Genomic DNA, 18,909 nt, shown 5'->3' on the forward strand with positions numbered 1-18,909 from the left:
TACCTTAATTATATTGAATTTTTGCTTTTTAGGAGTTTAAAAATCTAACATAGATAAGGTGAAGACAGAGGGAAACAGGTGAAAAAGCTTTGTGAATCATTCCCAATGTGTCCAGATTAGTTTCAGCACACTGCTGGCTATATACTAATTGTAGCTGACAAAGGAATGTAAACAAAAGATAATGTTATCACCTCTTCGGATGTGGATGTGGCCAGAAGCTGCCCACTGGAGCAAGAAACTTTTCACTGAAGAACAAAGTGATGTGTTTACTGTTTGAATGCTGTACTGCTACAACTCTTTTTTTTTGTAGTAGTAGTAGTAAATTTTATGCTGTAAATAATCTTTTAGAGCAAAGAGGAAATACCGATTTTCATACCACTTTAATACAAAAGTAATTTTATTAAAAAAATACATTTGACAAGTCTTGAATGAACATTTTCACAGGTAAAAATTAAACGTTCAGATTTCTGAAAAGTTTACTGGTCAGATGGGCATGAATGGAACGGTTAAACAAATTGTTGTCTTGATTAGGATCTGTACTGACAAAGTATAACTCTTGTGCATGAATGTCTGTAAAATTGGCTTCAAATGTACTTGGGTTATATCCAACCCAAGTGGTAAATCTGTAGTCACTAGTTCTCATGGAATACCCCATGATTCTTATGTCTTTAAGATCAGGTAGGTCTGAATTCCACTGAGGCGTGTCAGCTGGTCTGGGATAAGAGCTGTAAGCAACAGTTTCACCATTCTCTTTTGTATATCCAGGCATTACATATGACAAAAGACTGTACCCTTCACTGCAAAGGTCAATATCGAATGAAGATACTGGGCACTTTGGTAGAAGAGGAAGATGTGCAAGATCAGCAATGGTTGCAAATAGTGACAGTAATTCCACAGGATCCTCCTTGATGTTTCCTGCTAAAAAAATAGAAATATGTTAATGGAAAATTAAATATAATTGCTCCCAAAGAAAAAAAAAAAGAAATGTACACCAACACAACCGTAAAGCAGTTAAGTAAAATATGGACAATGTTGATAAAGCCTGTCAATCAATACAGTCAAATGTGTGGCTGACTTAAAGCGGAATATAACCCTGCATTTCAACTTTGCTCTAAAACATTATTTACAGCCATGGGCGGCGCCAGGGGGGTGCTCGAGCATCCCCTAGAATTGTCCAAGCACCCCCAAAGCACCCCCTGGCGTGAACTGACTTCAGGCGTCTAAGAGACACCGAGTCAGTTCACAGCGGCAGCCCGAAGCAGCAGAGCAGGGCTACGGTAAGATGGCCGCCCGAAGCCCTGCTCTGCAGACTTGGAGTCTGCAGTGCAGGGCTTCGGGCGGCCATTTTCCCGTAGCCCTGCTCACCGGGTAATGCAGGCTGCAGGCAGGAAGTCACGTGAAGGAAGAGGATTGTGGGAGCTGCGCGCCACAAGGAGGTCTTCTGACTGTAGGTGAGTAAATTGGTTTTTCTTTTCTTTTTCAGGTGGTGCTGCTGATTGTGGTCAGATCTGCTGAGGATTGTGCATATTGGGGTCAGATCTGCTGAGGATTGTGCATATTGGGGTCAGATCTGCTGAGGATTGTGCATATTGGGGTCAGATCTGCTGAGGATTGTGCATATTGGGGTCAGATTTGATAACGATTGTGCATATTGGGGTCAGATTTGATAACGATTGTGCATATTGGGGTCATATCTGATAACGATTGTGCATATTGGGGTCATATCTGATAACGATTGTGCATATTGGGGTCAGATTTGATAACGATTGTGCATATTGGGGTCATATCTGATAACGATTGTGCATATTGGGGTCATATCTGATAACGATTGTGCATATTGGGGTCATATCTGATAACGATTGTGCATATTGGGGTCATATCTGATAACGATTGTGCATATTGGGGTTATTGAACGTGTTTTTTATTCAAATCTGCTCACATTACGTGTATTTTCTTGAGAAAACCTGCACAATTATGTGAATTTTCTGGGGAAAGGGTCACCAAAACTTGGGCTCTCTGTCTTTGCGTTGCACTTTTAAAGGGAACCCGAGGTGAGAATAATATTGAGGCTGCCATATTTATCTCCTTTTAAGCAATACCAGCTGCCTGGCTGCCGTGTTGGTCCTCTGCCTCTAATTCTTTCAACCATAGACCCTGAACAAGCATGCAGCAGGTCAGGGGTTTCTGACAATATTGTCAGAACTGACAAGATTAGCTGCATGCTTGTTTCTGGTGTAATTCAGTTCACTACTGCAGCCAAATAGATCAGCAGGGCTGCCAGGCAACTAGAATTGTTTAAAAGGAAATAAATATGGCAGCCTCCATATCACTCTCACCCTGGGTTCACTTTAAATTACAGTTAGCCCCGCCCTCATCCGGTCATGACCACGTCCATTTTCAGTTGTAGCCACACCCATTTTTTGCCGCGGCGCGCGAAGTCACCTACCCCGGAAATTGGTCCAGCACCTGCATAGCACAACCTAAAAAAAAAAATTACTGGTGCTGCCACTGTTTACAGCAGATTATATGCAACCAGCATTTTTTTTTTTTTTTTTTTTTTACTACACCAGCATTGGAAGGGTTACACACAGAGCTTTAAAGTTCCGTGGAGAGAAATGCAGATGCATCCGAAGTTTAGATAGATACATTTAAGTAAACACAATGTAACAAATGAGGAATGTGACTCACTCTCTCTCTGTGTCTGGGAGCTCCTGCACAGTCAGAGTGAGTCACATTCCACACTTGTTACATTGTGTTTACTTAAATGCATCTATCTAAACTTCGGATGCGTCTGCATTTCTCTCCACGGAACTTTAAAGCTCTGTGTGTAACCCTTCCAATGCTGGTCTAGTAACAAAAAAAAATGCTGGTTGCATATAATATGCTGTAAATAATGTTTTAGAGCAAAGTTGAAATGCAGGGTTATGTTCCACTTTAAATTAGGCCTGGTTCAGAGGGGTAACCTCCGGCAGTTGTACATGTCATTTACTGCCTGGATACATTGCGCCCTGCGAATGCCAGGGTTCACCTTAATGAATGCCAGGGTTCACCATAATGCTATTACCGTTCAATTAGCAATGGCTGCGTTCATTCCCCTAGGGGCATTGCACATGACAAAATGCTTGGAACCTATGCCAAATCCTATTCTAGTCAAAGGCAGAAAAGCATTTGAGAACACAGAAAAAACCCACTGGCAGCCAGATGTGTGAACTGGCCCTCAGTTTTCTAAGTGTGCAGAGTTTTTCTCTTTTCTTTTTTAGGTTTATATTTGTTTATTAACCACTTGACCACTACAGGTGGTGTTTCCCCACAGACCAGAGCAATTTTGATATTTCAGTGCTCTTCCCTTTCATTTGCTAATAACTTTATTACTACTTATCCCACCAAAATGATCTGTATCTTGTTTTTTTTGCCACCAATTAGGCTTTCTTTAGGTAGTAATTTTTGCTAAGAATTATTTTCTATATGCATTTTAATGGGAATAATAAGATAAAAAAATGGAAACAATTCATGATTTCTCAGTTTTCAGCCCTGACATGCTACTATAGATAAAACCCACACATTTTATTTGCCCATTTGTCTGAGCTATTACAACATTTAAATAATGTCCCTAGTACAATGTATGGCAGCAATATTTTAATTGGAAATAAAGGTGTATGTTTTCAGTTTTGTCCGTTTACACTATATCACTAATTACAAGCCCTTATGTGCAAAAATAACAGTAATACACCCTCATGACATACATATTAAAAAGTTGAGTCCCTAAGGTAACCACTTATGTATTTTTTAATGTCATGTTCAGTTCAAAAACTTAAGCGGAAAAGATTTAATAGTTTGCAAATATTTGTTTGCGATGTTTGCCCATCGCTACCTAGGAGAAAACATAGGGTTAAAAGTGAATTGAATAAGAGCCATTGTGTCCAGGAATTTAATCTGGTACTCTAGTTTTGCAGGGGGGGGGGGGAAGGTGCTAACTACTATGATGCAGCTGTGTTTTCTTTGTAAACTTAAATGACTAAGTAAATACATTATAATTCCATCCGCAGCATGCCTGCTCAAAACCAACATGCTTGCCCTTGATTGCTAATATTTTGTTAATTAATACTACATAGATCTCTTTACTGGTACTATTTTTGCAACATTGGGATGATTCGATAGCATATTTAACTGACCCCTACAGGCAGCTGTATCCTCACCAGCCAGGTGGATATTCTACTTTTTCATACCTAAGTGAAAGCAGTCCAAGAACTTCAGTGACATTTAAGCTATCATGCACTCAGATCCAAACATGTTGAAAACCTTGGTTTCTTGTAGATATAGAGCCTATAGTGTAGAACTATAGGCTCTATATTTACAAGAAACCAAGGTTTTTTAAAAGTTCTTCTAAAATAAGCAATCCATCTGAGAAAAATTAGTTGATGGTGATTTTGTGCCAAGTTTTATGCAGGAGAACAGAGGCGCCAAAAGGATAAAAGGAAGCTAAATGAGCTTAAAAAAAATAAATTCTTGGTAAATAGAGGAAGTAGTGGTGGACTTACCTCCTCCAAGTAGACCGACAACGACTGTAGTAAAGACAGTCAATATATTTTATTTATGAACGCCAAATATGCAACACGTTTCGCAGGTTTGATCATGCTTCATTAGGCAATAACAACGGAGCAACAGCATATGTGGTCAGTAGAAGAGCCAGGCTGGCTCTTCTACTGATCACATATGCTATTGCTCAGTTGTTCATAAATAGTTCATAAATAAATAGTTCATAAAGCGTTCATAAATAAAATATATTGGCTGTCTTTACTGCAGTCGTTGTCGGTCTACTTGGAGGAGGTAAGTCCATCACTACCTCCTCTATTTACCAAGAATTTGTTTTTTTTAAGCTCATTTAAGCTTCCTTTTATCCTTTTGGCGCGTCTGTTCTCCTGCATAATATCGAGTCCACCCTGGGTGGAGGGTTGAACCCCCTTTTGCTCATCTACAGAGAGCGACTTCTTATTCCTGAGTGGGGTCAGGAAAATCTCCCCACCTGCTTTTACAGTGGTTGCCTAATAGTAACCCTGGTTTGTGAGTATTAATATTTACTCTATCTAGTAACCATTTACCAGTACATATTACACTATTGGGGCTCTTGGTGTTCCTTGTTTTTATTTTGTGCCAAGTTCTGGTGAAAACCTGTCTTTGGTCACCAGAAAACACCATTTGATCTTCATTGAATAAACAACCCCCTTTATATACAGATGAACAACTAATTGCTGCACTGATGGTAAAATACTGTATATTTGTATTGTTTTCAGGTTTATTTTTTTTTGTTAGCTGTAAAGGTTTCATATTTACAAAGTGCAGCCTTCAGAGGTTGTTAAAGCCCGTTGTGGAAGCTTGAAAGCAGCCTGGCTCTTATTCACTTCTCTTTTTCTCCTAAATTTTCTCCTAGGAGATAATTTTTCCTCTTCTGTTTAAATAACTTTTCAGCATTTTGCAATTGAAAACGTACCAAAAAGTAGGTGAAAAGTACTGTGAAAATTATTCTAACGATTGTGTGAAAACATCACATGAAAAAAAACTTAGATGAAAAAACGGAATTGAATAAAGGCCATACAGGAAGAGAACACCTCCCTCTACCTCTCATCTATCACATTTATTTTAAAGGGGCACTATGGCAAAAAATTGTAAAATTTAAAATATGTGCAAACATATCCAAAAAAGAAGTACGTTTTTTCCAGAGTAAAATGAGCTATAAATTACTTTTCTCCTATGTTGCTGTTACATACAGTAGGTAGTAGAAATCTGACAGAAGGGGATTCTCAGGGATTTATTTATTTTCAAAAGCACTTAGTGAATGGCGGTTGCTCTGTCCAACTGCCAAAAAACTGTGTAGCGAGCAGGGAAGCTGTCCAGCATCATTGTTTAAAGAGAAACTCCAACCAAGAATTGAACTTTATCTCAATCAGTAGCTGATACCCCATTTTACATAAGAAATACAATGATTTTCACAAACAGACCATCAGGGGGCGCTGTGTGACTGATTTTGTGCTGAAACCCCTCTCACAAGAGGCTCTGAATACCGCGGTACTGCTGGCAAACTGCCACAATGTAACAATGTTCAGAGACAGGAAATAGCTGTTATTAGCTGTCTGTAACAGACAGAACAGCTAGAAACAGCTAAATAACCTGCCCACAGTAACAATGTCACCATGTAATAAATGTCAGAATGATAATCTGGAAGAGGAAAGATTTTACAATGAGCAAACACTGACTAAATCATTTATACATAATTATGGTAAAAAATTAAGCACTTTTTTTACTACATTATTTTCACTGGAGTTCCTCTTTAAATCCTTAAGGGAATATCTTTATAAAGAATAAAAGCCTTGCTGAGAATCCCCTGTGAAGAGATGGACTAGTCCAAAACCTGTCGCTTCTGTCAGATTTCTACTACCTACTGTAAGTGACATAGGAGAAAAGTCATTTATGGCTCATTTACTCTGGGAAAAAACTTACTTCTTATTTGTCTGTTTGCAATATTTTAAATTTTACAATTTTTTTGGCATAGTGCCCCTTCAAGATCTGTACACACGTTCGATCACTGTCCTTCTAAAACAAGCAATCACAGATGAATTGTAATGAATTAAAGATTTCGGAGGACATTTGAATTCAGCAATGACACAACGGATTTCAGTCAGAACAGAAACACCTGACAATCATGCTTGTTTTGCTAACTGACTAGCTGGGCTACACTAAATGCCAAATATTTATTTAAAATAAAAATTGTGCGCACACACACACACACCATAATTCTATCTAAAAAGAAACTGACCAAAACCAGTTTAGTTTCTTTTCAACAATAATAACTGTACATCAAACGAAAAACAATCTAGCAGTTCACTAGTAGTCATGAAAGCATTACTATAAAACATATATAACAATATGTAAATATAGTTATTAGAAGTATTAAATAAGAAAGTAAGGATAAGTAAGGATATTGCCTTACCTGTAACTTTTCTGTTTGATTCAGCACTGAAAGGATCAATGTACGTAAAGATTCCAGGTTGTAGTTGGCCTCTGTTAGTAACCTCCGGTACATAAAACATCATAGGGACACGGGTAGCTACGTCAAAATTGCTGTACTTTGCCCAGTCACCATGTTCACCTAACGACCAACCTAAAAGTATCACAGTTTTTCAAATCAATTCCAAAACAGTGAGCGATCTAAAAAGAAAGAAACATCTATCCATTCTCAAATACCATGATCAGAGATAAACACAATGATGGTGTCTTTGAACAATCCAAGATTTTCCACTGCACTCAACAGCTGTCCAACCTGACTGTCCAGATATGAAACAGAGGCAAAGTAGCTCTGACGGATCAGGCGCTGCAAGTAAAAAGAACAACAACATTTTAGGAAACTAAAATACAACTGAATTGGCAATCACCAAAAGGAAGAAATGGCACATAGGACAATTTTGCTTTAGACAAGGAAAAGAATAAGCACAAATAATGTCATGCCTTATGGTGGCCACACACGATACAATAAAATGATCCGATTTTACAGTAATTCGATAAAAACGATCGTATCTCTCGAAAAAAATCGAAAGCTTTTTTTTCATTCGACTGAAAAATCCGATCTGATTTCCCGTTTTTTTCAATTTAAATCGATCCGGAATGCCAGATATTTCTCTTCAATTTCTACTAAAGATTGTATGGTGTGTGTTGGATTGTTAATTTATTACTATACACACCCATGCAATTTTCTCTGAGTTTCCAATCATTTTTATCATAATTGAAATCATTTTTATCATAATTGAGGAAAAAATTTAACATAGGTGTGTGGTACATTGATCATATTTTTGAAATGTTACAATCAGTCAGAAAAATTGATTGCAATTCTTAAATTGAACAGATATTTAAAAAAATTGTATGGTGTGTGGCCACCTTTAGAGCTGCTGTAGTTACTATGCTGCATTCATTAGGTATGTGCATACATTTAGTAGAAATGCACCAGAGCCCCCATATCAGCCGGGTTTTAGTGTGTAGCTCTGCCCCCTTGCAGGAAAAGTCCTTGGCCTTTTCTTTATCAGAAATATAAAAGGGCAAGGCCATTTTCTGCAATGGGGTGGAGCAATGCGCCAGAACCCAGCTCAAATGGCGCTCCATGTGCTGAGGCATTACAACTGGGCTGCGCAATGGACTGTGTACAGCAGTGGGACAAAACTTGCAAGGCTTTGGTGCCTGTTTTTGTCAGTGAAAAGGCTGCTCTACTGGTTAGGGGATTTGGAACACAGACTGCCCAAACCACAGCAATGAAGTACCAGTGAAAAGTGTACTTTCTGCAGATATGTGCCTTTATTATTTGCATAATGTGAATATTAGAGGGTTTAGAAATATTGAAGGGCTTAGGATTATGTTAGGAACCTGTGGAGAGGTTAGAAGTGGTGTCAAAATGTAATATTCAGTAATATTCAGTGTTTTACTACTTTGAGCTGTTCAGATCTGTGCTGCCAGCACGTCACTGGAATAACAGCATTCTTCTGTCAGTACGAGACAGCACAGCACTCTCTGGATATAAGCCAGCAGCAGACAAGAACAGAAAGTCTATGGAAAATAAGAAATGTCATTCTCTGTAATCAAAATACAGCACTAGAGGACACATTCTATAAGCTCTGTATCTGAAGTGTAGTCAAGAGAAATGGCAAATATATGTATCAGTTAGTATGCAGTATAATAGCTCAGGGGATCACTTCCTTATTTCCCCCCTTTCCCTATATGGTTAGCGGCTTCATACATTACACAGGAAAAAGAAGACTGTCAGCAGCTGAAAAATTATATTTGCTTTATCTTTTCATTTTTTTTATATCCAAATATGAAATTTTCTCCTCCAATAGCCAAATACACCAAAAGTCCAAACTTGGGGTTTAAAACTTGGAGCCAACACAAATTTGCTAGTCATATAAGCATCACGTTTATTATTGTACAAAATATTTCAAGTCCATAGAGATTGAGGAATAACATGCACGTTTCACTTGCAGAGTTCCAAATAATGGCCTGATGCATGTTTCGTGGTGAACTGCTGCTTCCTCAGGGGCAAACATTCGCACTTCACTATTGAAGAGGAATGCACCAAGTGTGAAGCAATTTTCTCGCTGGCATCACAGATATTCTAAGATACTTGAACATCTGGAATTGACTATAAATACAGTATATTATTTAATGTGCCTCTGAGGAGGTGGTGGTTCACGTGAAACACGCGTGAGACCAATATTTGGACCCCTGCACGTGAAACTTGAATGTTATTCCTCACTCTGTATGGACTTGAATAATTTTGTTCAACAATACATGTGATGCTTAGCTGACTAGCAAATTTGTGTCAGCTCCAGATAAAGCCCCAAGTTTGGACTTTTGTCGTATTTGGATATTATGTTTTTGCCGTTTTCATGACTATGGTCTATAAAAATGCTTAAGCCACAAATGAGGCTATTGATACTTTACAAGAGCCATAGATGTTCTTGCCACTATCCTTAATGCACAAGGATTAGGCCTAATGAAATATATTAGATCAGTTTGATTTTCCCCATAACATTGAGGCACCTAATTGCAAATACCTGGAAATGTTGTGGAATGGGTCCATATGGAAAGCTAATGTTTAATGCCTGAACATCCTCCCGCTTACGGATGTCCATCCAGGGATTGTAAGCAACAAGAGGAAGGTGTCTGGGAATGTTAGGATCGGGTGCCAAGGAAACATTTTCAATAGGGTAGAGTTTCAGGAATTCCTGTGGGAGAAAATATAAAAAAAAAAGTACTGTAAAACATGCAAATGATGGCCTCATGCTTGTCCAATTGGTGATGGTGTTTACGGTTCATGGAACTGACATCCATCACTTGACACTGAGGGGCACCTTGGACTTTTTTCTCTTTTATATCTCATATAGTCCTGCACAACCACCTGTTTCACAGGTTTTTAACGTATATTAGTAAAAGTTATGTTTAAGAGTCAGCCAATTTGTCTTTACTGATTTTGAGGCAGTTCCACTGCTCCTTTTCCTGTGTTTTAAAATTGACAATGCCAGCAACTAAGAGGTCTTGGGAAAAATAAAAATAACTCATATTGGTATAGGTAGGCTGATAAAGAAGTTCCCTCTTCCTTCTGTCTGTAAAAAAAAAATGATTGCTCAAATGACCCAACAGAGCATGCTTATGTTGTCTGCATGTTCTTGCTGACATTACTTTTTTAATCAGTGAAAGGTTCACTTTAACATTACCCCCACAAAATGAGTCCTCTGGGGCATATTTAGAGGTGCTGTCCATTACCACACTCTTCATATACAAAATATACCATGTGATGTGTTAGATATTTTTTTAATTAAATCATTCTTGTATTAAGGGCTAGATTTCCACTGGGCATGTGCCAACAGGTTACATTATTGAAGAGGCATCTGTTCCCAGAAAATTACAGTAATCCACTTTGTTATTGATTGATTGATAAAGTGCCAACATATTCAGTGGCACTAATGGAGCAAACATACATAATAATATAGACAATGGTATACACCAAATAGAGTACAAAATTTAGAATTGGGAATTACGGTGTCAAATTTAACATGATGAATAAAATCTCTATCAAATTCCAAGACACAAAGTAAATAACAAATTCCAATACACAATAGGGCGAGAGGCCTGTCTTGGGAGCCTACAATCTATACTATGAAGAGAAGCCACATGTCACCATCATTGCATTGCTGCAGACCTTTCAGCATCTTTGCCATGCATTTCTGTATCCTAACCATTACTAAACACCATCCTTCCAGTTTTCCAGTCTGTCATAGGATGTGACATGCATAAAAGGATAGGCAAACTTACATTTGTTAGTCCACCTGTCAATGTTTTTTCACAAATAGGAATGTTTGTAGACTGCTTGAGAAACTGATTGTCATATGGTACTAAATAGCTACTCGGCAACAGTTAATATCTGCCGTTATTAAAGGTCAGATCAGGGTTACAATTATTGCAGTTTTAGTGCATCAGGACTACAGTTAGTGCATTTGTAGTGTAAGTGCTTGGTTAGTGTTAGAGGCAAGTTTAGGATGATCTGGTTCCAAAATATCCATACCACAAACCAACAAACTGTAGCCCAGTATATAGAGCTTAGCGTATATACAAATGTGATGCATCCATTTCTTACTTTTGGAAATCGGAAGGGGATATGTGGCTTGTGATAGCCGATTGCCAGGAAGAATGAAGAATTTTGCTGCTTTACGACCTTTAATAGTCTGATGGCTTCTTCTGTGCTCTGTATGTCTGGCAATGTCCCCTCTGGAACTTTAGACACATCAACTGGGCAAACTAAGTTGGCATGAAGTTCTCCATCCTTTCCCTTGCAGGTCTGTGCCGAACATGTAAAACAAAGTAACATCACAGAAAGCTATAAGTAACTGGAGTCCCCAAAAAGAACAGCTGCTCTTTAGACTTATGCACAAAGAAAACCTGAAGTGAGGAAACCGAGGTTGCCATCTTTGTTTCTCTTAAAAAACAAACAAACAAAAAAAAAAAAACAATTTGTTGTCTGGCTTCAGTAGTTTCCTAAATTTCCCATAACAAGCGCAGAATTGTTCACAGGACACAGGAATAAATAGGGAGGGGGAGAAAGAGGGGGATCCAGTGGCCAAATAGTAAAAATAAACACTACATACATTATAATAAAAATACATGAATTCCCCATTAAGATTAACCCTTTACACCCCCCTCCCCCCCACACACACACACTCTCCCATATAGTAATTGCCCAAAAAGTTGTATTAAAAAAAGACATGTAAAAATAATACATTTATAGTTACCTTAGGGACTCAACTTTTTTAATATGTAGGTCATGAGGGTATATTACTGTTATATTTGCAAATAAGGGTTTGTAATTAGTGATGGATGCAAAACTAAAAAATACACCTTTACTTCCAAATAAAATATTATCGCCATACATTGTACTAGGGATATATTTTAAACGTTGTATTAACCAGGATAAATGGGCAAATAAAATGTGTGGGGTTTATCCACAGTACCACACATTGTTTTAAAACTATAATGGCTAAAAACTAAGAAATAATGATTTTTTTAAAAACGCTTTTCTTATTATTTCTTTTAAAAATATAGTTAGAATAAATTAATTCTTAGCAAAATGCATCACCCAAAGAAAGCCTAATTGATGCCTAAAAAACAAGAAATACATAATTTTGTTGTGATAAGTACTGATAAAGTTATTGGCAAATTAAGGGTAGGAGCGCTGACAGATGAAAATTGTTCTGGTCCATAAGGGGAAAAACCCCTCAGTGGTGAAGTGGATCCGTGTTGTATGGAAAGAAAACGTCACAAAGAGTCTGGATTTGACACTTTTTCCCGGACTGGACAGGAAAACGTGTCCAATGCAAGCCTATGAAAATGGACACAGTCCGCTCTCAATAGGCTAGTAGCCGCATCTGCATTTCCCGTTTCGGCCGCATCCCATCGCCTCGTCATACTCACGCATCCAGTCGTCCTTCACCGCTGCTTGGTCCATTCTGAAGAGCCCGGTCGCCGACAGAAGCATGGGGATTCTCCATGGGGCTGCAATAGACCAATGGGAATCCTCAGCAACAGAAATAATTCTCATGAGTTGAACCAATGAAAAATTCTCCCTGTTGCTAGGCAAATTTGGCCTGTTCAAGCCTAGGGAGAGTCATGCTTCTGCTGGCCTCCAGGCTGTGAAATGGGCCGAGCGGTGGAACCAGCGGCGGGATGAGCTGTGCCAGCAAGAGATGGGCAGCGACAGGTAAATACCGGCTCGATCAACACGCATGCGACCGGAACGTGCCCCACCATCTAGATCAGATCTGTGTCAAACGGATCATTGTTCAGAAAAACTGATCCATTTGACATGGATCCGATCTGGAACGGGAGAAGTATGGAACGACCCTCAGTGGGAATAAGTGATATTACCCACTTTACTGGCATAATTATTCCCTACTTTACTGGAATCATTATGCCCTTGCCCACTCGCTCAACTGGGCTTCAGACTCAACTCTCGCTTCGCTCGGACAACTTTTAGGGCAGCGACATACTGCAGAGTGCTTTTCAATCATTTTTCATTTTTAAAAACACGTTTCCATTGACTTGCATTAAATTTGTGGTAAAATGGTGGGAAGTTTGCTGTGATCGCAATTTTGTTTAAAAATCCCAATCGCAGAAATGTTGGGGTCTATGGCTCAAAGTATTAAAGGCAGAGGACAGCCAGGCAATTGTTTAATAGGAAATATGGCAGCCTCTATATCTCTCTCACTTTAGGTTTCCTAACCATACAATATTTATATTTCATTTCAATTCAAGAATTACAAACAATGTTTCTGATTGATTGTGACATTTAAAAAATCTGACCAATGTGGCAGATTCATGTTCATTTTTATCCCAAATTATGAAAATCAATTGAAAACTCTGGAAAAATTGCTTGGGAATTGAAAAAACAACTTTATCTTAATGATTGATTACAAAAAAACAAAAACAAACAAACCTAAAAAAACATACACAAGCTAGTATGTATTGGTTTTAAATGTAAGAAATTATCAGTGGTGGTCCTTTACAGGAGCAGAAGACTTCATGAGCCCACAAACTCCTATCTTGCCCAGGATTCAGAAAGGAAGAGCAACTCAGATTAGGTATTGTAGCCAGATATGCAGGTGCTAAGTTTTCACCCATTGAATGTAGTACTCACTTTCTCATTCTCATACTTCTCTGAAGATGGGTGGTAAGGTTTAACTGACCAGCTATAAGGATAATCATCACTGTGGTTAGAAGAAATACCTGTAATACAAACAACAGTCATCTGCAATAACCTAAAAGCACAAACGTTAAAAAAACCAAAACAACAAAAATAAACAAAAACACATGCTGACCATATTATTGGCAATGATAAATAAAATCAGTTCTAGCATTTAATTTATAACTAACATTGTTATAATTTAAAAATGATTGTTCTCTATTAACTACAGACGTGGGAGGGAGAGAGGGAGAGGGAGAGGAAAAGGGAGAGAGGGGGAGAGAGAGAGAGAGAGACACAATTCTCCCTAGCAACAGGGAGAATATTCATTGGTCCAACTTGAACCAATGAGAATTCTCCCTGTTGCTGAGGATTCCCATTGGTCTATTGCAGCCCAGTGGAGATCCCCATGCCAATATCGGGCACCGGGCTGTTTAGAAGGGACCCAGCGAGTGGTGATGGGCTGCAGGACGAGTATTTATGTCACGGTGGCGATTGAAATGCGCAATTTGGATGCGGGTGGACCGTGTCCTTTCTCATAGGCTTTCATTGGACACATTTTTCCATCCGGTCCGGGAAAATGTGCCAAGATGGGATGCATTCTGTCTTGCGTTACATAGCGAAAGGATCCATGTTTTTTTAACAAGTGGAAGTGGATCCTATTTTTAAGATCCTCTTCTTGCGTTTAAGCGGGGCTTTAAAAATGTCCGGGTATGTTTTTTAAGCAAGTGTATAACGGCCCTTAAGCAATATATCTGTTTCCTATTGAGTAGATTGTATTAAAATCTCTCCATTGTTTTCTTACCACATGACGTGACATAAAATGAAGGTGAGCGTAGCCATACACAGCAAAGGAAACTACTGAAGTAAATATTTTAGTAGCTGTAAGAGTCTTAGTAATGCTGTCAAAAATCCCCGGCAGATTGTTTAACAGATCATCCAAATGTACTTAAAACATGTACACATACGTGAGGCTTTGTGGTTGAGGTGGCTACTTGGGGCCGTCTCTGCCAAAAATCTGGCAGTTATAGGGTAGTCTCCAAGCACTGCCAAGAGATCTGAAGTGCTGAATCATCCCTTCCTCATAGCATTAGATTGCATCTGCAATCTGTAGGGTAGTGATGCATCTGTACAGCACTCAGCCCCAAACAGTCTAGTGAGGGATCAAGTCCTAATTTCATGCAGGAAACAGTCATTGTGTAGGAGTACATACCTTTGACAGTGCCCGTGGTTTAAAGAGAACCTGAACCGAAGGTTGAGGTTCAGAAACACCTACTTACCTAAGGAGAGGGAAGCCCTAATGATCCTAATGAGGCCTCCTTTTGCCACTCGTGGACCTTCCAGCTGATCAGGGCCCCGCGTCTCTTCTGACACGTGTGCAGTTGTGCTGCTCCCGTGAACCCCACAGTAGCACAGAGCCGCTTGTGCACGAGGTGCTCTGGCTTACTGTGTAGGCATGGCTGTTCTAGAACAGACACCCTTTTCAGTAAACATTGGAGGGTCCGTGAGCAACAACAGGGACCAGAGGACACTATGGGAACCCTTATTAGGATCTTTCCTCTCCTTAAGTATATGTTGTCATATCCAAATTTCAGCTTGGGTACACTTTAAAGAAGCAAAAATGCAATTACTTTCAGTATATTCATTTCAAATGTCCAATCAGGTGCAAAGAAATGAATAGGATTTTTGATATTTGCCAGACCCATCAGCCAATGAGAAACTCACTGTTGCTTGTACCTGTAAGGGTAGGTGCACACATAACATAACATAACATAACATAACATGAAAGGCTGCGTTTTATGTGATGTTTTCATTTTATGTTGTGTGCATTTTTGGTGTGTTTGCATTTTTTTGTTTACCGCAGATGCATTTTTCAAGTGTTTTGCATGTGTTTTAATGCGTTTGCGGTTTGCATATACAAAATGCATACCGTATGTGTTTTGTATCCGTTTTTATATTGCCATTTATGCAAATCACTAGGAAGACAAAAGGAAGCGGACATACATCACAACATTTTTTTTTTTTGGGGGGGGGGGGTAAATAACGCATATAAAAAAGCATGAAAAATGCATGAAAAAGCATACCATTGCATTCCCATTGCATTCCATTATGTGCATTTGTGATGCGTTTTTGCATATCATGCAACAAAACCAGCGTTTTTGAAAACGCACACATATAAAACACATATGCGTTTTTTATATGCTTTTTTTCCTGCGGCCATTAGACTTCCATTACCAGCAAAAACGCAGCGGTTTCCGCAACGCTAGCGTTTCTGCTTCTGCTATGTTTGCACCTAACCTAAGATAAATTTCAGAATTCAGGCTGGAAAAGAGCTATACACAGGTAATGTTACTGCACAGAATGCAAACATATTCCATAAATATAATAGTTGTGGAGTGAAAGTTCCCTAGAACAGAACTTCTGACATGGAACACTCGCTGCTTAAAAACCATGTGACAGGTGTGTTTGATGCTGAACGACTGTGACACGAACACTGACCTGGATGGAAAACTTTCCCCACTGACATAGTTACATAGCCATGTTCTTTAAAATACTGCGGGAGAGTGGAGTAATTCCCAGCATGCTTCCTCCAATAGGAGTTGAAGTCAAACAGTCTGGTGGTATCGGGTCTTCTTCCAGTTAAAAAGGACACTCTGCTGGGAGCGCACACTGCTTGCTGCAAGAAAGAATATGACAGAGAGTTATTAAAGAAGGCAGCTCTCCAGATAATAAGAATAGAAACAATGTTCTAGTTGTTCTAACTGTAACACTACCTGGCACAGTGAGATTCAGGGCTGTCAATCATTTTAATGGCACGCTGTTATGCAGTATACCCACAGCTTTCAAAACGTTAAATTAATGCGAGTGTCAAGCAATGATATTAGTCTGGGGATAAGTAGGACGATGTTCCCGACTCGATAAAGTTTGAAATATTTCTTAATATAATAATATACTAGTAATGTCACTGACAGAATATCATAGTTTTGCCCGTTTATTTGCTAGCTATACCAAAACAGTTCAGAGTTGTAGCATACTCACCAGTGAAAACAGCAGGAGAAGAAGTCATACTGGTATTAGATAAAAACATCAAAACTGGTTAAAGTAAATAGAAAGGTATCTTGTTTTCTTTAAAATGAAAACAGAATACTGCCTTCATGGGCTATAGCAGTGTCACTTTATCCAGGGGGGGGGGGGGGAATTAAGTATTTGAGACCCTGCAAAATGTTTAAGCTTCCTCACCGAGACAAAAACATTTTTTTATGTTATTTTTTTAAGAAAAAACACAGCAACATAAAAGTTGTAAATTAATTTGCATGTCACTGAGTGAAATAAGTATTTGATCTCTAAACATGGCATAAGACAATTATTTTAGTTATTCAAACCTCAGAAGGGATTTTTGGCCCACTACCCTTTATAAAAACTCTAAATACTTTTGTTTACCTTGCTGCTTTTTGGCAACTCCGGGCTTCAGCATTCTCCCAGATTTTCTATAGAACTGAGGTCTGGAGACTGCGTACATCAAAAAAAAGGGCACTGGGGAAATTTGGATGCCAGGCGAAGCAGCAAGTAAAATATTGGCAATGGCTAATTACAGTAATAAAATGCTGTATCTGTAATTTTACCAATATTCTATTATCCCTTTACCTAACCTTCCTCGCCAACACTAATCTACTGCTTTCTAAGCCTACACTAACTCTCCTTACCTACTCCTTATTCAAACGTACCACTATTTAAGCTTAAATACGCTAACCTACCCGCTATCTAAGCCTAGATACAGTAACATACCCGCTATCTAAAACTAACACTATCCAACCCCTACATACTCCTAAGACTGATCTACACCTACAGGCTAACATCTCACAACTTACTCCACGGTGGCAATCTCCAACTCAATCTCCATTGCCTCCTGGTCTTCGCTATATCCGATGCCTCCAGCACCCAAATTTTCCACTGGGCGTTGCTATAGCCACAATTACTTTTGTGGTCTATGTGGTGTCCAAGTTTCTAAGCAGCCACAGGTGCCCACATTTCCTGCACAGCTGTAGACTGGCTAGGTCACTCTATGACCTTAATGTGCTTCTTTAGCCTCTCCTTTGGTGCCTTAGCAGTAGGTTTTAGGTCATTGTCATGCTGGAAGACCGATACACAACCGATCTTCAATGTTCTGTGAATGAGTGTCTCATCCAAAATGTTACAGTACACAGTCTCATACATTGGCCCCACAGTCAAGTTTGTGTACACCATTCAGAAGAATAGCTCCAATTTTTAAAATGACCCCAATTTTCCACCTCCATGCCCAACTGTGGACTCAAGTTCTTTGGGTCATGCTCAGTATCCTATCTTTAAAGAGACTCTGTAACAAAATGTTCAGCCTTATTTCTTCTATCCTATAACTTCCTATACCTGTTCTAATGTGGTCTGTCTTACTGCAGCCTTTCCTAGTTGCACAGTAGCTGTATTATCTCTGTTATATAATCGAATCTTCTTTCCTTTGACAGCTTTGTTGGGCACTCAGGCAGGAATGTGCTGCTCTGCTTGTGATAGGTAGAAGCTATACACACCCTCTCCACGCCCCCTGCAAGCTCTGTATGAGTCACAGACCGAGTTTCTCTCAGCCCATCACATGCTGGTTAGCAGCCATATTTTTTGTTTGTAAACACTGCCTAAAACTGGCAATTACAAGTCAGGATTGCAGCAGGGAGTGGCAGAAACAGCACAGAGGCGCCCAAGAGAACATAATGAATAGAATGGTATGCTTTTTATTGTAAGAATTTTAGAGTGCAGATTCTCTGTAAAAGCTTCAGATGCAGGAGTGATGTTGGACTGGGAGTCTCAGCCCAGGAAGCAGAGATTTAAAGGAGACTCAGTTCAGATCAAGCACAGCATGCTACATACTACATGGGATCTTAAGTCTCTGTCCTTGGTCCCCTCTTGTCCATCTACATGCACAGTCTTGGCAACTTAATCAACTCATTTAGGTTTCAATACCATTATATGCAGATGATACACAACTGTACCTTTTGATCCCAATCTTAATAGGACCCAGAGGCATGTCATGTGCACAATGACATGCCTCTGTGTCTCTTTATTGCCACGCTAGTCCTCCCGTGGTCTGCTGTGCCCCCTGAAAATATTGC

General features: G+C 39.2%; 1 protein-coding gene across 2 annotated transcripts in view; it reads right to left on the bottom strand.

Annotated features, from left to right (window-relative positions):
• Nucleotides 1-379: 379 nt before the first annotated feature.
• IDS (iduronate 2-sulfatase) overlaps nucleotides 380-18,909 on the bottom strand; it is a 36,546-nt gene continuing 18,016 nt past the window's right edge. Inside the window, exons 3-9 of one of the 2 annotated variants that reach the window (XM_068249586.1) lie at nucleotides 16,271-16,448; nucleotides 13,727-13,815; nucleotides 11,174-11,374; nucleotides 9,594-9,764; nucleotides 7,240-7,366; nucleotides 6,986-7,156; nucleotides 380-915 (exon numbers count right to left, since the gene is read on the bottom strand). In XM_068249586.1, coding sequence (XP_068105687.1) covers nucleotides 452-915; nucleotides 6,986-7,156; nucleotides 7,240-7,366; nucleotides 9,594-9,764; nucleotides 11,174-11,374; nucleotides 13,727-13,815; nucleotides 16,271-16,448 — 1,401 coding nt within the window. In that variant the 3' untranslated portion in view covers nucleotides 380-451. Of the gene's footprint in view, nucleotides 919-6,985; nucleotides 7,157-7,239; nucleotides 7,367-9,593; nucleotides 9,765-11,173; nucleotides 11,375-13,726; nucleotides 13,816-16,270; nucleotides 16,449-18,909 lie in introns of both variants that reach the window. The other variant, XM_068249585.1, reaches the window with a different exon arrangement.

This window comes from Hyperolius riggenbachi, chromosome 8 (genome assembly GCF_040937935.1).
Source record: "Hyperolius riggenbachi isolate aHypRig1 chromosome 8, aHypRig1.pri, whole genome shotgun sequence".
Lineage (NCBI taxonomy): Eukaryota > Metazoa > Chordata > Amphibia > Anura > Hyperoliidae > Hyperolius > Hyperolius riggenbachi.